Source organism: Manacus vitellinus, unplaced genomic scaffold (assembly GCF_001715985.3).
Source record: "Manacus vitellinus isolate BGI_N305 unplaced genomic scaffold, ASM171598v3 scaffold_8_pilon, whole genome shotgun sequence".
NCBI lineage: Eukaryota > Metazoa > Chordata > Aves > Passeriformes > Pipridae > Manacus > Manacus vitellinus.
Window position 1 is genome coordinate 15,964,359 of NW_021940864.1, and position 23,330 is coordinate 15,987,688.

The window sequence follows — 23,330 nt, forward strand, 5'->3', positions numbered from 1 at the left end:
CTCTTCTGCCCTGAGAACTGGTCACTAGAACTGAATGTTTTTAGCTAGAGCCAAGTGCTGAGCAACACATTTGTAAGATCATGTCTTCTCCATCTTCAGGAGATGAGGTGTGTGACAGGTCCATGTTCTTGCTCCAGAACTAGACTTCCAGGTGACAGCTTGAAAGGGGATGTATAGCTGTCTGGTCTAAACAAATGTCCGGAAACTTCCAAAGGGTAGCATTCAGCTGGGGGTGTTTCATCTGGGGAAGAAAAGGTGGGAAAATAGCTCAGAAGTTCACTTGGGAGGAGATAAAAACAACAGGTCAGGAGAAAACAGGCCAAATTTATTAGGGCGTGGGACACAGATCTGCTCTGCCATTCCTGTATCTCCTCCTCCTCCCACTAGAGAGAAGACGGAATTGTACCTTGACCCCTCTGGCCACCAACCAGCTCCAGAACCAGGATAACCAATGCTGCAAGGTTCGGGCCCTCTTCCATGCCAACCTTGACCGCCACAGCTCAGAAGAGGAGCTGGAGCTCATCAACCGTGAGTTTTCCGCAGAGAAGCGGAAGTGGTCCCAGGTCAGCAGGCTTGCCTGCTGCAGCGACGGCAACAACACCTCCTCCAGTGACGAAGAAGTGAAGAACTTGTGCGCCATGTCCTTCCGGCCCGTGGCAGAGCAGGCCGATGGCCTGCACGCCAGCCCAAGCCCCGTGCTGTTCAGTGCCTCCCCTCCCAAGAGACTCCAGCCCCTGGTGCGGAGCCCAGCCTCCAGACCTTTAATCTTCACAAGCGTTGGGGCGGGCCTGGAGCAAGTCATGCCTTGTAAGAGACATCGACAAGGATATGGGGATAAGGTCAGGAGGCCCAGCCTTGACTTGGAAAAAATGCAGCAGGTAAGGCAGAATTTCATGTGAGGAAAGTAGTGTTGCTTGAAAAAAGAGATGTTGTAAGCAAAGACAGAAAAGTGTTTTTGAGGCAGGGCTCAGTAAATTCACAGAGTTGCTTCTTGTGGTTGTGTCACCAGGGGCGTAGCTGGTACTTGTGCTCTCTGTCTCGGATAAACTAGGACTAAGTGTAGATACCTGTCTTGAGAGGTAAAGCTGCTGCTACTTGAGTGGCTCCTGCTACAATTGGGCTGTTCTCTTGCTACCCTCATTAGGAAGGCAGGACTTGTATTATCTGGTTCATTGCATGGCACAGGAACAAAATAATTGGAGTTTGCTTTTGAGTTACCCCTGCTGCCATGATCTGACCTGTATCACTTACTCCAAAATAAATGATTGCTTAGGGATGTATAAAAAAGACTTTTGATGAAAGTGGTTGTAGACTTGATGATGATAGCTCTTTCCACACTGTTGACCTCTTTGAGCCCAGGTCTCTTTATGCCTCCTAGGAGTTTTATAGCAGTGTAAAACAGTGCTTTTTACGTTCTTAATACTTTAAAAACACAAACTGCTCTAGATGCAGTTACTCTTGATTTTGCAGGACTTTTGTTGGGGCCTAGCATTGAGATGTGGAGTTTGCATCGTCTGTACGGAGCCTGAGAAATGGGGCATGCCTGGTACTGATGGGACAGGCTGCCCTGTGCAGTTCCCATCTGGTGCCTCTCTTTCAAAAGGCGTTGCTGTAGAGTTAGTATTTCAGCTCTCTTCATTATTTGTTTTCCTTTTTGCACTGGTGTAGTGTCAGTTTGAAAGAGTATCTGCAGACATCTGCTGGCCCTGCTAAATTGCAGTAAGTTAAAAACAATTATTTTTAGTTCTGAATTTCCTCTCATTAGGGAAGAATTTCACTGTCTCTGGTTGGTTGGATGTACTAGTTTTAACCTTGCTAACAACAACTGCTTTAAGCCTACAAGATGGACCCACTAAAAGAAAGGACTATGTATTTATTTTCTAAGATCTATAAAAGTTAGACTTCTCCATTTCCCCATTACATTGCTGCTTGTTCTCAGTCCTGCTGGCAGCATACGTCCCATGAATACATAATGCAGAGACTTGTTTTTTCAGTACAGTTTTCCTCATCCCCTCTTCACCGTTCTAGCCAAGTTTCTGATCACAGAACATTCAAAAGGCCCAGTCTTGCATTTCACATCACCCAAATCTTCTACTGATACTGACAGACTTTAATTAGTCTCACATCCTTATGAGAGGAGAAGAAAGCTGGTAAGCCTGTGCCCAGCCTTCTTTTTTTTTTTTCTTTTTTTTTCCCCCCAGAGTGCCCATGAGTAAATGGGGAAATGTTCTTTTTGGCCCAGGTGATTTCTGATTTGGATCCCAGGCATAGCATCTGCCTGCTCAGCCTTAAGTTCCTTTTAGTACTGTGTTTGGGAGTGTTTTGGTGTGAAGGTTAGGGGCTAATTTAAATAAGCTTTCCAAACTGTTGTGTTTTTTGGGGGGGAAGCCTTATGAGAACAATTTATTTCCTGGTCTGTCTTGCTCTCTGTACTTCTGAATTGACTGTAGCAAAAATTTTTGCAAGAGAAGTTGAAATCCGGAGTGGAGGTGGTGGTGTGTTTTTTAAATAACATTTTTACGGTAGATGTCATTAACATTTCAGGTTATGGAAATCATGTTACAAAGAGAGGATAGTCAGTTGGTGTTTTTAATTTGAAAGCAAGTGTACTGTCAGGGATGACAAGACACATACATGCAAAGTGAGATGCAGCCTGAATATTTTAAGTCTTTGGTCATTTGTATTATTTTTTATAATTTTAATTGGCTGACTTTGAGACAGTAACATCCTGAAGCTTTATGATGACTTTTTGCTCATTATCTGTACTTATTTCTCCTATGAAAATGATTCAGGACCTCCATTCCCCCCTTATAAAATGGGACCAGGGTGTTTCTTCTTTGGTCTGTTTCCATTTTCTAATAAAAGTGGTTCTTATTAACTGCCTGGACAGCACTTGGCATCACGTGTTTTTTAGTCAGGTAAACAATGCTAATGAGGAATGGTATGAGGCTTCATCTGGGCTCTGAAATCAAGCTATTCTTGCTTTATGATTCTTTTCCTTTCCATCATGTGCTTGCCCATGAGAATGCAGCTGAAAAATTTTTTATCAGATAGTTTTTTTGAGCAGTAGATACGTGTCACGCTTATCCCTGAACCTTTTTCCCATTCCTGCAGCTCTGTGCAGCTGACAGTTGACAAAGAATATCAGGCAAGATTAATTTGTGCCAGAAGCAAATGTGTTCTGAGATAAGAAGACACTCTGAGGGTGTGATGTGGTATGGGTAACTCAAGGGTGGATGACGAGATGCTGAGTGCTTTGCATCAAATTTTGTTTATGTCGGATGGTGATGGAACATGGGTCCCAAGAGTCATGGTGTGAAGTGGCTCTGTGTTGGGATGCTTTAGCTATTCTTAGGGTCAGACAGACCAAGACAGGTTTTGCAGGAAGGCCATTTGGTCAGTGGCATGTGGTGTCCGAATGTTTCCCTGAGTTCCAATGAATTTGGTGCCATTTGGGAAGAAAGAGGAGCAAATTTGGGAGAGACAAGTGGGTTGGAGGCAATGTGAGTGCTTTTAAGGGGTTAGGGAATGCTGTGCTTTCATGGCCTGCAAATAAATGAAGATCTCCATTATCCATGCCTTTCAGTTCAGCCTCCTGCAGCAGGGAAGGCTGCACAGGAGCAGGTTTAAAAAGTCCTGTTTCAGTTAGATGTCCAGGCATGCCTTTCTAGCTTCACAAGACAAAGTATTCTGCCTTTTTGTGTCCCAGACATGAGTTTGGACAGTCAGTGGGTGTATTTCCCACCCTGGCTGGCTGGTCAGCTGGTCACCCAGTCTCTCCCTGCTGAGGCTGAGTGAAGGCATTTCAATGCAATGCTTTTCTTCACTTCTCCAAAGGACTAGAAAATTACCTCAGAAGGCTTCTATTCTTTCCCTTAATTGGGCAGAAATACCTTGGCTTGTGCAGACACCCACATTGCTGTGGTGAATGCCCTCTCCCAGCACTGCCTTGATCATGGTCTTTGGGTAGACTTGTCCTTGCATGCAGGCCCTGCTGCCCACCACTTGCTATTTAATGAAGGCTGTGCATGTCCTAGAAAGACTGTGGCTGCTGCCACCTGTTAACTTCACCTGTTAACTGGATTTTTTGGCAACGTTGAGAGCACAAGGTTAGGGAGAGTAGGGCCATCCTTTGGCTCAAGGTAAAGGTACCAGTGGATATAAGGGTCAGCTGAGGTGTAAGGAAGTCCAGGGTGTCACAAAGACTTCTTGGAGCTGCTGAGCTCATTCCCAGGGGGCTAATTGGTCTTGGCATGTTGTGTAAACTGATAGATAGGAAGTAATGGATCCATCCTCCTGTGTTGTTCAGTGGGACTGCCTGGATCACCTTTGAAATCTACTTACAGAAGCTTGAGAAGTCAGACTGTAGCACTTACAGGGAGAGGCATTTCTTGGAGGGGAGCAGCTTTGGGGTGGTACAATGAGCAATCCAAATTGTTCTCATTTATGTGTGGGTAGGTGGCTGATATGAAAGCATTGTTTTAAAGTACAAGACAGAGGATTTGGGTATGTGAGTGTATTTCTAGTTACACTATAAAGCCACTAGATAGGTTTCACAACTTGCTCTGAACTTTCTGCCATGGTTTGCTTACTTTTATGAGTAGATAGAATCATAGATTCATAGAATACCCTGAATTGGAAGGGACCCACAAAGCTCATTGAAGTCCAGCTCCTGGCCCTGCAAAGGACAGCTCACACCATGGCCCTGAGCACTGTCCAAATGCTTCTTGAACTCTATCAGGCTTGATGCTGTGACCAGTTCCCTGGGGAACCTGTTCTAGTACTCAACCACCTTATGGGTGAAGAAGAACTTTTTCCTGATATCCACCTTAAACCTCACCTGACACAGCTTCATGGCATCCCCTCAGAACCTGTCACTGGTTGTCTGAGAGAAGAGATTGGTGGCTGCCCCTCTGCTTCCCTTCATGAGGAAGTTGCAGACTGCAATGAGGTCTCCCTTCAATCTCCTCTTCTCTGAACAAGCCAAGTGATTTCAACTGCTCCTTGTTTGGCTTTCCCTCTAGAGTATCAATAATGTTTTCTTACAGAAGCTTAGTACATTATTTAAAATGCATTGAGATGCTGGGATGAAAAAGGCCAGCACAGAGGAGAAAAATACATCCTGTGCTAACATTTGGATTGTTCATTCACTCCTTTGGAAAGTGACTACTGTATGACAGGCGAGTGGAACCTCATCATGATTCGACACTGAAAGTGGCCCGGGGAATAGTGTGAGCCCTGGTCTGGACTTAGCTGTGTAATATCAAGACCATCTTTCCTTCTGCTGTGTATTTGAATACTGGCATTTTGGTTGGACTGGGCATTGGTGGAGTGATGAGCACTGAAAGCTTTCTTTGGGCCGATACTGGTTGCGCAGAGGCTGCACAACAGCATTTGCCACATGTGACCAAGGACCAGTGTGTGACCCCTGATGCACTGGGGTCTGGGCTTTGGACTGTTAATGGCTCCAGGGTGAGATTTCTGTATCCTTAGCACAGCTGGGTTTTGCCCTTGCCTGTCTCTAGGACTTGAAAAATAGCTTCCAGATAGCTTCCACGTGTGAGCTCGTGAGTCCTTTTCACCTCTTGGCCTCTCCTTTGAATCCAGGCCTTCTCAGTTCCTGAGAATTGTTACCATCTGTTTGCCCATCTGAGCTTCTCTCTGTGATGAGAGGGTGCCGGAAAATCTACTGCTGGTGCTGGTAGTAGTTTCATCACAGTCTCTGCCCTGGGCCTCGCTCTCTGGAGTAACTGAGCAGAGTTCAGAGGCCTGTGCTGAGTGTAATAGCTTACACCATTTCCTAAGGGGCCCAGTGCCAGAACTTGTCTCTCAAGTGTGGGAAGTTGGGTCATAGCAGTTCTTTGTTCCTGGGTGCAGTAGAGCACTTGTTGAAGCAATATAATAAAGAAACTGTTGCAGAAACTGATTGTGCCAGTACAGAATGAGAAATTCTGCTTCTGGTAACCTCCTGCAATTTTGCTTTTATTTTTCATCCCCAGAAATATGCTATAGCAGCTGTTCTTCTAACATAGAAGCCCCTGTCTATCTCACCCCTGCCAGTGTTTGGCACTGAAGTAGCCAGCAAACAAATGCTATGCCTGGCTGCTGCAAGGCAATCTGAGCATGAGAAAGTTTGGGGCTGAACATGATCGATGAGATTGTCTGTCTGGTCTACTTGCCTGCAAGGATGTAGTTCTGTGGCAGGAGGCTGTGGTATCTTAGAGATGTACCATATGAGTGGGAGATAGGGCATGGTAGAGTTGTCTTGTTCTTTGTGTCTTTGGAGGAGCTGACATGTTCCCTTCTGGTTTGATCTCTGTTATAAAGACTCTCTGGCTCAGTGCCACCCAGCTGATGTCTGGTTTGCTGATTAAGGCATTGGTAGTCTGACAGTGGTGGAGAGGGGGAGGGTGGGAAGAAATTGTGCGGTCCAGGAGGTAGAGAGAGAGACTCAATAGCAAGGGAAGGCACGAGGAACCCCACCCAGCCCCAGGGAGGTGAGTATGACTGCCAGACAGCAGATACCTCTGTCTCTATGTCTCTTAAGTGTTCCCTGGATGGCTATCTAATTCATGTAAAAACATTAGGAAGTGCCTGTGTGCTGCTGCAGCTGGATGAATCGGAGTATAAGAGAGCAGCAACCCATGTAGAACTTGGCCTGGCTGCTTCTAGAAAGCATCATGATTTCCTCTTCTTTCCTGAAGGAGGCAACTGAGTTTTCACTGATGGTAAGGTTCATCTGCTGCCAGCTTGTAAATGCCAAAGGCAAGGCAGGCAGGATAATCTAGTCCTATTCCCAAACTTTCAGCATCAATTGGTGTTCCAGAGGTTAGAGCATTTTCACAGAATGGTTGAGATGGGAAAGGGCCTCTAGAAGTTATCTTGTCCAACCTCTCTGCTCAAACAGGGTCATCTGGAGTTCAGATAGCCTGTACATCACCAACTTCTCCATGAGGATCTATGTTCTCCATACAGCGTTGAAACACAGAATTAATTTAAATGGAACAGGTCTGTTCCAGTTCTGCCCTGCCCCATGATATCTGTTGATACCATGTTCACCTTTCAGGTGTGCTGCAGCAGACTTTCATTCTGATCACACATCACATGTCTCTTGGACCTCTTCCACTGTTGTGCCAGCCCTGGCACAGAGTGTGTTGGCTTGTCCATTCCTAGGGCCAAACTTCTGTTCTTTTCCCTTAATGTTTCGCCTCCTTGTTTTGCCTGAGTGCATCTTTGATTTGTATTATGTGGCTTTGTAACATGTGCAAAGGCAGCAGTTCAAGGGGGAGGTAGACAAGTGAGCTTCTGTCTGGAAATACTTACTGATCTCTTTTTCCCTGCATATCTGGCTGTGTAACTTTGCCTTTTCCTGGAAGCTTGCATGTTGGTGAATATAGCCATTTGGACTACCCTGACAGTGTGAACCAGTAGCTATCTGCTGAAACAACTGAAATGTAGTTCCTCGAAGTGCTGCTGTGAATCATGTAAGAGTAGGGATTAGGTTGGTCAGGGGAATTTTTGAGCCCACAAGAGAGCTTTGTTGAGCAAAAGGAAGATGAGGGAAGGAAATTAGATGTGGCTGAAGTTTGGATATGTTGAAGACAGTAGAGATCTAGAGAATAGGAAGGTTAAGAACGGTGGAGACAGAGCAAGAGAGACTAATTTTGTTGTATTAGGATTTGCAAAGGGACAATATTAGCACCTGGCACCAGAGGCAGTAAATGATGAACCTGAGGTTAAAGCCAAGGGCTTATCATTTAGATTGGCAGGCTTGCTGGCTACCTTCCCAACCCTGCTGTCTTTCTCTTTTTCTCAAAGCTCTTAAGCCTGGTAAGAAGGTATTAAACTAGAGCTGATTCTTTGGCTGCAGACCAGAGAGAGGAGATCAAATGGGCATATGGACACCACTGGCATGTGGCCTCGGGATGTGACTTAGAGAGAAGTCCTGAGTGGTGCTGGTGATACTATGTAGGTCTTGAACTCCTGATCTGACTCTGGGGGCTAGATAGGCATGGGAGGAGCAAACCTGGGGGGTAAATCACCTGAAAGTGGCTGCCAGAAACTCTGCATGTGAATGGACAAAGTTGGGGTTTTGACCACAGAGAATAATGCCTACTGGACTAGTAGAAGGAAAAACCCAGTCTCCTATATCTACTGGCAGTGTTTTATGGTGGGCTGCCAGCTGGTCACAGAAAACATCACTCAGCAAAACCAAGAGCTTCAAACTGCAGCAACAACACAACTGGTTAAAATGTGGTTGAAGGTGGGGTGAATGAGAGTCACAGAGTAGGTGCCGGGTTGGATCCCCAAGGGTGGCCATCCTGCAACCTATCCCTGTTCTGTCGTGTGTTGACTGTTGCAGGTCCTTTTCCAAGAAGGTTTTCCGAAGGATATTTTGTTTCTTGTTTTGACACAGTACAGTGCAGAAGGATAATGCTGGCATGTTCTCTTTCCCACTTCCTGAGTTCAGCCTAAGTAACTTCAAGGGCCTGGCAGATTCAAAAGTTTTGCTGCAACCTGTTTATATTTGCCAGCAACACCAGTTTGGAGATGTTGCTTGGAAGGGAAGGTCAGGACCTTCTCTACAGTGCTCTTCTCCTCTGCAATAGGGCTGGATTGTCCTCACCTCCCCCAGCCTTGGTGTGTCTGGACTAGAAGGGCTGCTTGGGTCCAGTCCCAATGTACTGTTGTGCTGGCCAGATACCTCTCCCTGCCCACTCCTCCCTCAGCATGTGGCTCATTGTGATACAAATATCTCACCCTTGCCTGGGGAGAAAAGAAGTTTGCAGGCGGCTCCACCATATGCTGTCACTGCCCAAGTTGTATTTAATGTGCAGATGAATGGATCTCTCTTCAGGCATGATAAGTTGTGACTTCTGCTTATGCTAGCAACATCTGAAAAGGAGAAAGCCTTACAGTTTAGTTCTTTGGAGGATTAGTGAAGTGGCTTGAGGAGACTGGGGAGGGTGAATGGCTGTTTAGAACCAATCTAGTTATTCCTTATATAGTCCAGAGAGCATCTGATGGTGGTGGCACTTTTCTACTTGCTTTTCTGACTTAATTATATAGGTTAAGAAACTACAATGAACAATAGAGATAGACTAGGCTTTTTTCCCCCTTTGTTTCTACCCTACCACCACTAAGCATTGAATTTCCTTAGAATTCAGCAGCCACAATATAACGGGGACTGCTGCGGCTTAAAAATCAGATGGTAAGAGACTTGTTTCAAAGCACTACAAAGGAGAGATGGTAGCAAGCAAGAGCTTGTTTTCCCTTTGCTTTTCACTGGCATTGCTTAGCCCTGTATCTGTGAAGTAGGACACCTTCCTTGCCCAGCATGGCTTGACACTGGGGCACTGGTGTCTGAAAGGTGACAAGGGTGTGCTTTACACACTGTGGTCTCCCCATGGGGCACTGCCTTGAGTGAGAAGGAAGGAGAGAGGTGGTAGTGTGGGTTTTGAAACAGCAGAAACAGGGCAGTTGTGTGATGGTGCAGATTAACTATTAATGTCAGGCATTTGTGCTCCAGTTTTGACACCACAGACAGAAAGCAAGCAGCTTGTCCCGGGTGTGTCTGAGATTTGAAAGTGCAGCAGCCATTACTGTTCAATAGGCAGAAGCTGGCTGAGCTTTTAAGGCCAAGCCCGTGACTAGAGTAAACGCTCTAGGAAATTCTGGTTTTGAGACAAACTTTGGCATGGTAGAATAGCCAGCCTGGCTGTCAACAACACAGCTGTCCTTGGCGTGGACTGGGGTTTAGCTCTGATTTTCTGCCTTAGCTCTGAATAGCCTCTCCATTGTTGGCTCACATGAGAACCACACTGCTGGGCTCTGCTCGTGCTTTCTTTCAGCCTGTTGATGTCAATGGGAGTTTTGGGCATTGGTCCACAGCTCATCTCACAGGAGGAGGCACTCAATAGAGGCATCTACTTCCCATGTAGATGGAGACTGAGTTAACCCAGAGCAGATTCACTTGATACACACTTCTTGTTGAGCTGCAATTGGTTTTGAGGAAATGATGTCTGATAAATCAGAGATGAACCCTCCTCCTCCAAGCCAAAAAACATGTAATTACATTTTTTCTAAATTCAAGATTTCAAAAACATAGGTGTCCTGGGGGCCAGAGATAAATTTAAAAAAGCACAAATGAAGGTGCTTAAGAGAAATGCTATGAAGTTTGCTGGTTTTCATTATTGAACATAGTCTTTTTGGTCTCCTGTTGGACTTTGCTCATGCAAAGCAATTTCCATAGGGATGAATTTACAAAACTGAGGATCCTCTGGAGTGTTAGGAACTTAAGGAAAATAAAGTCTGTGGTCATGTCTATACTAGGGTAAACTATATCTTTAATTAAAAAATGTGTTTGTGTTTTAAAATCTTAGCATAACCTTGCAAGCTGTAATTTCACCTTTGATTATGGAAAAAATAGGTTGATCAGCTGTACAAAGGATAGAACCCTGAAATGCTTTACAAGTTACGTTGCAATCTTATTGTAAGCATGCTCTTTTGTACAGCATAAATAAAATCTTTTGTCTACCTGTGGAGGCTTTAGAAACTGTCTATCTTGCATATCACTTTAGAGGCTTATCAACAGTCCTATAGGCTCTGCCATGATGGTATATGGGCATATTATGTTTAAGAAACAAGGAACAGTTTAAAAAAATCATTTTCCAAATTGCAGAGCCAGAGGATCTGTGTAGTTCCTAATATAGGTAGAATATCCTTAAATAGAGCTAGTCAGATATCTGGTTTTCTCACTTCTGTAAACCTGTTTCTCGTTTCATCAGAGGTGATGTGGTTTGCAGTTGGGGGAAACCGCTGCAGGTCAGGGAATGCTGTCAGTTTGTTCAGGAAAGTTTGTTACTGCTACTGTTTGTTGTATGTGCAGGAAAGACAGACAAACCTCACAAAAGAACATGGTGCACCTGACTAGGTGATAAGACTGTATATTGAGCGTACCTTAATGTAAGTCTTAATCTAAGATGTGGTGCTTTGTTCAGAGCTCTGATGGAAATAGCACAGTGAGTTCATGATGTTTTCATCATAGTACTGAATTTGGTGTGCTATCAAATCAAGCTCTTAATTAATTTTCAACTTAATATGTCTTGTCAGCCTCTGAAATAATACAACCAGCTCTATTAGTTTCTAATTATCGTTAGCAGAATGTAATTTTGAGCACTGGAAGTGGTACTCTTAGAAAATATTTTCTGAGCAGAAAGATTTATAGTACAACTTTTTTAGTATTCCTGTATTCTTTCATAATACACCAATGTTCTGTTCAAGCCTGACTGCTACAAGAAGTGGGAAAGGCTAATTCTTCCCATTTGCATTTTTCAGACTCTTACTATGGGCAGTTATGCTAAACAGGCTATGGACTCTCTAGAGCTGAGTGAAACGGTAAACCACAAGAAGCTGAAAAAAATCAGATTGCTATCTCATGATGTGGCTGCTGGTAGGGTTAGAGGTAGAAAGCAGCTGTAACTACTGCTGCAACTGTGAGACTTGCCTGTGTTGCTCAGTCCACTGTATAAAACTACTGAATTGAGACACTGGTTCACTTGTTTCTAGATGCAAACATTCAAATAATTTAAACACCCTCAAAACTATTCATATAAATGTGGTATAAACTTTTGCTTTATTATCAACCTTTCTCTGCACAGAGGATCTTAATGAACTTGGCCTTGAGATATTCAGGTATCTCTTTTAACAAGTTAATCTGAACTTTTGTCCTTCTGCAGTGTGATGGGTGAATGGACCCTCTTGGTCCTGGGACTTGAGCATTTCATAAGCGTGAGATGGGCCAAAAGCCTGAACTGAGAGAAGGAAACACTGAAATGATTTGTGTATTAAAATTGATGCATGTGTTATGAGCACTGGCACGTGTTATACAGGCTCTGATATGGATCTTGCAAGCTATTGAGTTGAAGGTTTATTTCCATCTACTTGGAAAGTGGATCCTGACGCAGACAATGGAGTTGCATGCATGAGGTCAGCAGTTCTCCAACTAGTTCTTCACGCACAGCTTTGGGCACAGCTCTAAGGGTTGCTATGCCCTGCTAACACCTGTTCAGAAGGGCAGTGGCCTACTTCGGGTTCTGAGCTGGTATATCACTGTCCTCGCATAGGGGAGTTTCAAAAAGTTAGCAGGAATAATGCGTATCCAATAGTACCCATGGACAAGTAGAGATGCTGAAGCTCAATCAGCATTGAAGTGTCCAGGGAAAAGCACTGTTTGCTGAATTGGTTGTATTGTTCCTTGCACCGGGGAGAGTTCCCTGGACCATCTTTATGCCATCTCAAGCCATGTGCAGCTGTGAGGGTGTGAACAAAGGGATGTAACATGTAGCAGGATCAGCAAGTGCTGATCACCAGCTCTGAAGGGGACCATACAGTTACTTAAAAGGAAGGACAGTGCAACAGGCAGGGCATGCTGGCTCCTCAGAAATATTTGCAAGCTATTCGCATGGGTACAGGCCTAGGCCAGCCCTTCCAAAGTTGATAAGTCAAACCCCATCACAAGCTCTGAGTTCCAAGTCTCAAACACCACCCAAGGCCCTGTGTGATGTGCAGTGTTGTGCTGTGAGGCAGGTGTGGGCAGGCACTGCTGCGTGTGGGCATGGGAGAGTGCAGTCATTAGTTATGTTCTGCCTAAATGGATTAGCTCCCTGGAGTAAGAGGCCTTTATCCTGTTAGCTAGCTAGCTGCTTCAGCATGTTCCCTTGTCACTAATGTGTAAGTGAGGTTCAGTCGTGCAGGGGAGCAGCGGAACAAGTAAGTGGTTGGGTGGAGAATGTGGGAACAGTTGGGTTACATCATCATTTCTCTCTGTGTTTATTAGTGTTCTACTGCTCCCCCTTCACGGATGCCTATTTGAAGACAAAAAAGGGTCTCTCTAGTTTGTTAATTGTCTTCTGGCCTGTAATTTCTAATGTAGTATTTGTTTATTTTCATGTGCTCACGCAAACACATGAGATTTCACAAATAGGTATAGTCATGTGAAAGGAGAAGATGCTCAAAAATGCTACAGGGCTGTGCAGACATGATATATACACGTGTGTGTCTTGGGAAGAGAAGGAGAAGTGACTCTGTGCCCTGTGTTCAGACTCTGTGGAGCCCAAGCAAGTCCCATGGTTTGGGATGTTTGCCTGTTTGTTTAATACAGGCTTGTTTTGGCTTTCTAGAGCTGTTGAGGCAGTCAGTCTGCTTTTGGCCTTTTTGAAGTTTCCTTACCATCTACTAATCCAGGTTCTCATCTGGAGATGTGACCTTATGTCTTTTCTGCATAAAATTCCATTTGTGAGTGCTCCCAGCAGCACCAGCTGAACACAAGGCAAAGGTTCCCACAGGGTAACTTGCCTTGCACTCAGCTGGAGAGGGTGGGAGGCAATTCAGTACCACCTTTTGAGGTTTTTATTGTGAAGATCCAGGCCGCTGACAAATCCTTTTCTCATTTAGTGCAGTGGGTGTACCCTATGTTGCCCTATTTTTGAGAAGCTCCACTAAACCAACCCTCTGGCTGAAAATCTATTGAAAAGGTGCATATTCCAGATTCTCCTCAGAGAAACCCACTGATTTCCAATGGATGTTTTCTGTGATGGATTAGATAGATGTGGTATGGATTTTATACCTCCTGAAAAGTCCCTTATGCTATCTATACTTCATGGCAGGTTTTTGGTCTGACAAACAGGCATCGAGGTCCAAGAATTTTTACTTTTAAACATTAACATCTAAAACATTCAGGTTGGCTAAAAAACCTGAAGAAATTGCCTTAAAAACTTAGACTTGAAACCATTTTGAGCTGGTTGTTTCGGCTTTTTTTTTTTCCTTTTACCTTCCACATGTACACCTATCTTTTTCTGGGGCAAACCTGTGCAAGCATGCAGTCTCTTTTGGAAACCTAGTGTTCCAGATGCTTGGCTGTTCACTTTGTGGATGATGTGCACAAGACCCTGTAGCTTTCACAGAGCATTTGGAATGTCCTGTAGTTTTTTCAGTTAACTGAGGATGGTGTCTCTGGGTTTGGAGCAGCCATCTGTGGATTCTCTTCCTCTTTGTGTCCCTGTGATGTCACAGCTGACAAAAATCTGTACCTTCCCCTGATTTTAGAAATTTTTTTTTTCTTCTTTCCCATGGTATACAGCTGTGTGACTTTCTGAGCCCTTTCTGTATCTCCCTGCTTAAAGGGAACTCTGCTTACTCTATTGCCTGACTTGGGCTAATGTCTTAACCCCTTCTTGGTGCTCATGGGGCCAACATTTGAACAGCAAATGGTGGAAGAGTCTGGGCTGCTTGTTTCAAGCCCCCAGCACTGCCATCTCCCATGTGCTGCAGCAGCAGTGCTAGGGGAATGGGATAAAGCCACAGGAGGCAGTGGGCCTTCTGCCCTATCTCTGCCTATGGCAAAAGTCCATGGGGAGGGAGGGCTTTGACCTCATGTTGGAGCCAAGACTTCAGTTAGAAGTGAGACAAACTATAGAGACATCAGATGATATGTTAGACTAGACTGGACATTCCCTGTGGACAGCTTTGGAGCCAAGGCCAGGAGTGAGGGGAAGAAACAGTCACGTTGGCAGCCCTGGCATAAAAACCCTGTAAGTTTTCTCTCAGGAGCTGCTGCCATGCCTGCCAGCTGTGAAACTAGACCTCCCTGTCCCTTTGTACTCCTCCTCCCTTCACAGGCTCTAGTGAGCAGGAGGGGCAAGCCCAGCATTTGAACTTTGGTAACTTTGGCACGTGCAGATGAGTGATAGGGAATTAATGAATCCTGCCTGTTCTTTACATTTTTGTTACTCCACAGGTGCTGGAGTTTTTGGTCAGATCTGTTTCCTGCACAAATGGAGCTTTGCATTTTTTTCAGGCCTCAAAGAAAACTCAGTGAGGGATTTGGGATTGGCATAGAGTGAATAGATGGACCATCTGATGTACCCTGCAGATCAGCAGACTCAGACTCTGCCAGACCAGCAGGGGAAGCGGCTGCTGAGCCAGAGATGCTCCATAGAGAGTGTTCACTTCCTCCATCCCCAAATTCAAATCAAAGGGCTAGTGGTAAAAGTGCCAGGGCAAATCTGGCCTGTTTTATCTGTTCCTAGGAGGACAGGGCTTCTGTACAGATCCAGAGCATATCTGGAGACTGTATGCCACAAAGAAGACAGAGGAGCAGTAGAAAACCTGTAGTCACCTACAGACAGGCAGAGAGTCTGTTTGCTTAGACCACAGCTGTGTGAGTAGGTAGCCGTGTTTGCATTAACTGTGGCTCTAGAATATGGAGGCAGAACTTCAAAAAGCAGCCTGTAATTTGAATAATGTTATCTGCTTTCTGGGCCTTGGGACCAGTGGGAATTTGGTGCTCTGCCAGGTGGCAGACCTTGCTGTCCAGACTTTAGCTCACTCTCTTCTGTAGCGGGTGTTGACTAGGCCCAGCAGCCTGGTGCCCCTCTGCAGTGATCACCTGCAGATCACCTTTCTTGATTGGGGTGCAAGTGGCCTGTGTGTGTTTAGAGGGCAATCACTGGTCGGATTGATTTGCTATTCTGCCACTTAAGACTTATCTGTGGTTCAGGGGCATTTTGTATTTGCTGTAAGCTCTCACCCATTTCACTTCAGCAGTGACAGCTGAGCCCCTCCCAATAGTGCACAACATGTGATTAATGACACCATGTTGGAGGGGTGACCACAGAAATAATTTTGTTGTGGTTTTCACGGTCCACTGCTTGAGTGTGATCCTGGGCAAGTCCCTGCAGTACATCTTTCTTGGAAGGCCTTGTCTGGCTTTTTTAAATTATTTTTTAATTTGAATTTGTTCTCAGTGATGACTTAGTAATCAGCATTTCCTCTGTTGCCCTGTCCAGAGGCATTAAGCCATCAGTGTTTGCACTGTATGGAGGCTGTGGATTTGTGGTACTTGGTGGCAGAGATGCTGCCTGGAAAACTGAGGTTCTTATCTTGATAGAGATGGGAGCCCTTTATGACAGTGTTAAGAGACCAAATGTGTTGGTGTTTTGAAGGAGCTTCAGACAGGTTGAAAATAAAAGTGGCAAAAAAAGCATTAATGACTAATTCAACTGAATGCAAACTAGAAATAACTTTCTAAAGAGTTCAGAGGCTTTTCAGGGTGTTTCACAGTATCTTTGCAGCTTACAGTGTTTGTATGCCGAGGTTTGTTTTTGTAGGAGGGGACCATTGGCCAAATCATTTGAATTGGCTTGTATTTTAAAGTGCTGTGAGGCTGTTAACTTCTGTTGGAGAAGTCTGGTGATTGTGACAGATAATAATCATAATTTAAGGCTGTGGCTGAACTATAGCCTTCTGGGTGCTGTACTGCTGCAGGGGCTGGGCAGGGAACTTGTGTCTGCCTCTGGCACATGGATGCACTGGATAGCAGTCTTGCACCCTTGGGCCCAGTCAATGGGTGCTTCCCTGGCACAGGGCATCCCTGGTGGTGCAAATGCAGAGCATGCTCAGGTGACTGCTGGGAAGGCCTGACCCTCTTGTTTCTCTGCTGATTTAAGTCCTGTATGGCTGAGAGCCTGAGCCTGGATGGGGAGTAGTGTCAGCTGGAGTTGCTTCAGCTTAAAAGCAGTAAGGAGGAGCCTGTGACCTACTCTTTTTCTCTACTGTTTTTGTATTGCAGGGCTAAGAGGTGATGCCGATGTCCTAGCAGCACTGCTCAGAGCCAAGGAATTAAAAACCTCAGTTCAAAATCAACCTACAAAATAGCTTTTTTTTTTTTTTTTTGCTTATTATCCTCCTAAATCTATTGGGAGAACAGACCTGGCTTTCCCCTTGCAGAGTGCCCATCACCATGTTGGCAAAAGGACAGGAGCCATGGCCCTGCTCCCTCGTGCCCTGCCACATGAGCATGCACTGCTCTCCTGGGTGGAAGATTTCTCCAAAGCAGAGGGCGCTGGGCTGTGATATTTAAGCCTGGAGATGCCTGAAGCTGTTGAAATGGGAAGATGAAGGCATTGAGCTCTGGCTGGGGCCTTGCTGGGGTTTCATGTCTGGCTTGTGGAAACACTGCCTTTGGGGGATAGCCAATCCTCTTCCTTTAGTTCAGCCTGTGCTGTTAAAAGGGCTCTGCTGAAATCCTCTGCTCCATTAGTGGCATGAGGCTGCTGCTGGTTTGCCTGGATGCATCTCCCTACTCCGGTGGCTCACAGCTGTGGGCCCCTGTGCTCCCTGGGCTGTCTGCCTGTGCCACGCAGTGGGGCAGAGGTGGGACTTGGTCAAGCAGAAGCCGCAGCTGCAGTGTGCTGCACAATGGCTACTTTGTGCAACACCCTGACCTCATCTGCCCACTGTGCTGCCCTGCGCCTTAACCCTCTGCACACCCCCCCTGCCCAAGCAGTGGTGGGGCAGGGAACAGGCTCTGATTGGCAGCTGTTGGGAAAGCTGTTCCTCCTGGCCCAAACCCATCTCTGAAGGTTGTTAGGAAAGGACAGGCTGGCTTCTTGCTCTCAAATGCCTTCCCAGAGAGAGAAGGGCCACAGGTCCATGCTTCCCCAGACAGCTCATGGAGTGCCGTTGGGCTGGAGCTCACTCATGGAGTGGCGTTGGGCTGGAGTGGGCACTGCCTCTGCACCGGCATCCGCTTCACCTCCCTGTCCCAAGATGCATCTTGTTGAGGCCCCTTTAGCCCTCTGCTCAATGGGCCATGGAGCTGCCTCACTACCTTATATGAGGCAATTTTCTCTCTGCACATTGCATCACTGGGCATGGTTTCTCCCTTTGCATCAGCCTTCTGCTGTGACTTAGAGTGCGATTTCTCCTCACACTGTAATATTTCTTTTTTCAGTTCTTTTTTCTTTTTTTTTTTTAATAAAGCAAGGAACATCATCAGTCTGTTTCTCTGTTTCCTGTGCTAGACATTCAAGCTTGGTTTGCCTTCTTGTACGTGAACAATTGGGAAACGAGCTGGTAAGGTTAACAGCATGGAAGTAAAACAAGGGTTATGGATCTGAGGCTTTTCTGAAAACTTGGACTGCTTAAAACTTTGTATCCTGTCAAGAGCTTTAAGATGTCAACAACAGAAAGATGTGTCCATACCTTCAAAGTGCACCAGCCCTTCTGTGGAAGGTTCCCAGCAAACTAAAGAAAGGCAGACTTCTGGTCTGCCTGATGTTCTTCTGCAAGTCTGGTCTTTCAGTCAAGTTACAGCACAGATTTTTTTTTTTTTAATTACATTTTGAAATCTTTCATTAAGCAAGTGAAAATCCCTGCAAAATTCTTAAGTTGTAACAAGCTGATTGTATACCAGTATGTAGCATTTGATAAAGTGTGTCATGAAATGATGAATTGTGTTGAACTGAGAGTTCCTGTGCTCTTTTGCATGACATAGACTAAACTGGTCTGAAAAAAACAGTAATAGTTAAACTGCATCCAACTCTGGACAGGCCCTTAGGTTTAAAACTATGACCAGATAATAAAATGAAATAATAACAATTAAAAAAAAACTCAAAACACTAATGGACAAAAGAGTTGTTGCTTTGTCCTGTGGAGGTAGTGAAAAGGAAACAATTCTAAAATGAGAAATGTATGTATAAAAAGCAGTTCTGTCAGAGACCAGCAGGAGAGACTTTTTAATTGAAATGGGGATGCTGTGTCTTTTTCTTCTACCTGCAGAAAAGGAAATGGAAGAACGGGTTTTGGAAAACATACCCTATGGTTTAATCTCAGCTCTGCTACTAATATTCTCCATGACCTTTGATTTATCTCTGCTCTTTTCTTTGTCATAACTCCCAGAAAATAACTGGAGGAAATAAAACTGCACTTTCACATTGGTCTATAGTTAGGAATGATCCCAGGGTTACTAAACTGAACATGTCACCTTTCTTGTAGGCCATTCCCCCTGCTTTAGGCTACTGCAAGTCATGTAGCCAAATAAATGTTATTTCAGCTCTGCCTTGTATCTATGTAAATAGGAGTTAATGAGTTGCTGCATCTCATGGCTGGCTTGTGACGTGGAGGTCTCCAGAGAGAGGATGAGGAGAGGCTGCTGTGGAAAGTCCCTGGCTGTTGCTAAGCAGCACTGCATTTTAGCTTCCCTGTCCAAAAGTCTACCCTCAGGTTTGGCAAGGAAAGGGAAAACTGAGGGATGGAAAACCATTGAAAGATACTTGACTTACTTTTTGTAAAGTGTGGCTTTACTGTGCTGGGTGCAGAAAGCATGTGGCTGCAAGTGAGGTAGAAGCAATTTGATTAAATAGAATAACATTTGATAACTGGCCTTCTATGTATTCGTTCTCAGCTGCAGGATCATGTGGCTAGCTTACTCTTTCTCTCCCTTCCTCTGTTTTGTATCTTATTATGGTCTTGGACCTGGAAGCTGCAAGAGTACAGCACAAGGGGTCTTGCTTTCCTTTCAGCCTAAGTGGAAATAGGAGAAACCAGCAGTTCCGGAGATCTTCCTATACTGAGGTTTATGCTCCAGTTTAATAGCCTGTGGATGAGGGAATGTCCTGTTTTCATTTTACTACTAAGTCCATCAAGAGGAACACCAGGAACAAAGATGAAACAGTTATGTAGGGCATCCTGCTCTTGCTGCACAATCCAACCTCTGCGAAGTGCAGCAACAGTGTGAATAGTGGTAAGATCCTCATGTAATTAAAGCTTATCACAACAGCATCACTAAAGGAGCACTTCTTTTTGCTACCAAAAGTGTAGGACTTGTGATACAGCTGAGCATTTGAATTCCTCTTGGAAGAGTCTGACTGGTTGTCCATCTGCCTACAGGCTAGTTCAAACTTTTCAGTCAGTCTTTGTCGTCATCCTGTAATTTCTGTCTCTGTTGGTCCTCCCTATACATTTTAGTAGAAAGCCAGGATAGGTAAATATCTTGCTGCCTCTGCTGATTGATAGTTGGGAAATAATGTCTTTTGTTGCACCCTGATGGAGTCATTGAGGGACCTCTGGGTGTGACTGTGCCAGGCATTTCACCATAGTGGAAGGTGTTGTACTTGCTCCCTGGCCAACAGAATTCTGTTTGTCCCTTTTCAGCAGAGGATCCAGTGGTGCTACTGAGGCACTGAGTAATTTGGTGTCACAGCCTCTCTTCATCCTTGGGAGTTCAGTCAAGTACTACTCTAAAGCTCAGGTTTACAGCAACCTAGAGAAGCTGAAGGTCTCACGCAAAGTCATTTAGCTTGTAGTCAAATATGTTGCAGCAGGTGATGTTCTACTGTAAGTGTTCTTCCCCTGAAGGCTGGGGCTCAGAATCAAGAGTCCTGATTCTCCCTTTCATTGCTCAACCCGACTGTATCTCGCACATTTTATCCCACCAGTGGTCTTGTGGCTTTGAGCTGCCTAGTCTATTCTTCTCATCCCCACCAGCCAACATTTCACAGCAGCTGGAAAAAAATCTTAAGGAGAACCCAAAACTTTGCAAGACCTCACAACTCTTCACTTTGCCATTCCCTAAACCCTGGGGTTTGTCAGCACTACCACATTCTCCTTCCTTGTCGGTCTTTTTCACTGTGTTGTTGTGGGGGTCTTAAGAATGGCAGTGACCTCAAAGTAAATACAGTAGCTGCCTTGCAGCCTGGCTGGGAACCGAGTCCTGTGATGTTTTTTAGGAATTCCCTGGGAATTACTGGTTTACTCAGACAGCCAAGGCTCAGGTTAGTTTAGCTCAGCTATTCTGGTTGCCTCCTTCTACCTGTTTTGTGCAAACACCTGTTGGGTCCTTTTAGGTTAGAAAAGTTGGTGCTGTGCTGCTAGGTCAGACCTGGGAGCAGAGCCATCAGGCACAGCTACTGTTGAGCCCTTTGAATAACTGAGACAGCATTAGGATTCACCTGCTAAAGGATTAAGAGAAAAAGCTCAAAATCCTTGCAGCACCTCCCTTCTTCACCATGCATGCTTGGACAGTGAAATACACTGTTCTTGAGCCCCAAACTGTGCATGTGAAAGTTTCAAAGTGGGCTGTGAGTGTGCTGAGTTCTGGATTTTAGATCAAAGAAGCTAATGTGTGTAGAAATGCTGGGTGGGTCTCCAGCTCCGTATCTTAAGTTCTGGGCAGTTATGTGGGCTGGAGTTGCAAAGATGTGCTTATGGGATGTAGAGTGGCAGATGGTGGTGGAGGAATGGGACTTCTTACCACCTCCCACTAGTAGTTTTGGCTGGAAAAATAACAAATACTTCTACCTGAGTGCTGTCTTCAGTTTTGGGTTGGTGGCTTTTTTTCTGAATTTTTTAGGGGTTTTTTTGGCATATTTTGTATTTTTTAAGCTTTTTGAGTTTCCAAGGCTCACTCTACTGTGTTGTTCTTATCTTGACTTGTACTGGAAAAAGTAAGAAGACAAATAAAAAGTAATATTGATAAAATGATGGGATGACTTTCTACATGTCTTTTGTGTTAAGAATTTCATCTGAAAAACACTTTGATTGCTTTGTGAAAACATGTGAATGTGGTGAGTGTTTTCCTGCACTTCACACAGCTTTCCAACTGAAGAAGGGTAGAAAATGGGAGCTAGGAAAATCTAGTATTTTTTTCAAAATCTGATGGAGAAGTTTCTTCCTGACATGTCTCTGTCATCAGGTTTTTCACTATGAAAAAATGTAACTGAAGTATTTTTTTAGTGGAAAAACTGTTCTCTCTTGAAGCCTTGTTTTTCCACTTGGGAGGGTTTTTTTGACCTTTTTTTTTTTTTTGGGGAAAGAATAATTTTGTTCACTTACAACCTTTCAAAGCACTGTCTCAGAACTGGGATAGAACTGAAACTCACCTGTTTATTTCTCCAATTACACAGAATAATTGCTGGTTCAAGTATATCCTGTTTGCTAAGTTGTGCAGTTCTTCTTAAGACAACTTTAATGGCTCTTCCAATATGTGGCAAAGGGATTTAGGACTGCAGGCAGGTACTTTTACCTTGGATTTTTAAATTCTAAATAAATAAGCATAATGAAAATAATTCTTAAAGAATGGGAACGTCCACATTTACATGAAAGAGCCTTTTTTTTCCTTCATAAAGGAAGATAAATTCACCTGCTTCAGGGCGAAGTCTAACCACTAATTGACAGAAATTAGGAAGAAACTTCCTTTTAGGCAGTTGTTCCATCCCTTTCTCTGTGAAGTTTCTTGTATGTTCTTTCAAAACCTAGGGTATTAGCCACTGCCAAAGGACTCTGTGCATTGACCACTGTCAGGGGACTTTGTGCAGGCTGCTTGAGGCAGTCTCAGATTAGGAGATGGCCAGATTACTTGGTGGCCACCTTAGGCAAATTGTAATCTTTCGTACCTCACCTAACCATTCATCCATCTTGTTTTAATTAAATGTTGATGAAAAGAGACTCCCTACAGCCTCCCTCTTTCTGTTCCCTCATGATACTTCTACTAATCCCTGGATTCTATTTCTCTTTCAGAAGATGCTGCTCAAGAAGAATTGTGGAGCGAAGACTAGAGTAATTAAAATTCATGTAAGTTGCCCTTTTCTGGTGCAGTTCTTTCATCTTTCCACATATGTCTAAATGTGGCAATCCTCGTTGAACACTGGGGTTCAAAAGATGATTCCTGGAGATTTCCTGTGGCTTGATAACAAAAGCTGCATAACAAAAATTGCTAGTCTGGAGTACAAGATGTAGTTGAAATTTAGGTTAGGTGCTGACAAGGCTAATAATACATTGTCTTTTCCATTTTGGAGACTGGGGTTTCAAAGCTTCCTTGGAGTGAAAGTCTACATCCCATGCTATGAACTCATACAGCATAGCTGTCTTATAGGGTGTCATTTGGATGCTTCTTGACCAAGTGCTGATCTGAGGTGCAAGTGGTGTTTGGTAGGGGTGAGAGGTACTGACAGATAGCTGTGGAAAAGGGACTATTCCTGCATGGTGCACTGGTGTTTGCAGAACTCTATGGCATGTGGGACAGGGTGATGGCAGATGAGAACTACGTTGCTTGGATGGCTTTGTAGCTGGGATGACACTGCAGTGTCCGAGCATCTCATGTTTGAGAGCACACGTCTCTCAGGTCTAGGTTTGCTCAAGTCTCCTCCTTTTAGTTTTTGCTGCCTGCACTTCTGAGTCTTTTGTCTTTAGCAGCCCATTACCTGACTCTTCAGCCAACTCCTACCTCCTTTGTGGGTATATTGGCTTTCTTTGGTCAGTGCTGTATGGTGCTGTGGGAGAGGTGTCCTGGACTGGATCAAAAACAGTGTGATGAGCAAGTCAAGGGAGGTGATTCTCCCCCTCTGCTCTGTTCTTGTGAGACCCCATCTGGATTGCTGCATCAAGCTTTTTAGCCCCCAATACAAGAAAGACATGGACCTTTTGGAACGAGTCCAGAGGAGGACCATCAAGATGATCAGAGGGCTGGAGCACCTCTGCTGTGAAAACAG

At 44.7% G+C, this 23,330-nt stretch overlaps 1 protein-coding gene across 3 annotated transcripts in view; it reads left to right on the plus strand.

The window, feature by feature from the left end:
- Window positions 1-23,330, plus strand: part of LOC103765917 — a 95,257-nt gene that overhangs the window by 56,589 nt on the left and 15,338 nt on the right. For 2 of the 3 annotated variants that reach the window (XM_029965179.1, XM_008932891.3), the window contains 2 exons: window positions 388-878; window positions 22,360-22,413. In XM_029965179.1, the coding sequence (XP_029821039.1) occupies window positions 388-878; window positions 22,360-22,413 (545 nt within the window). The remainder of the gene's footprint in view (window positions 1-387; window positions 879-22,359; window positions 22,414-23,330) is intronic. The other variant, XM_018085393.2, reaches the window with a different exon arrangement.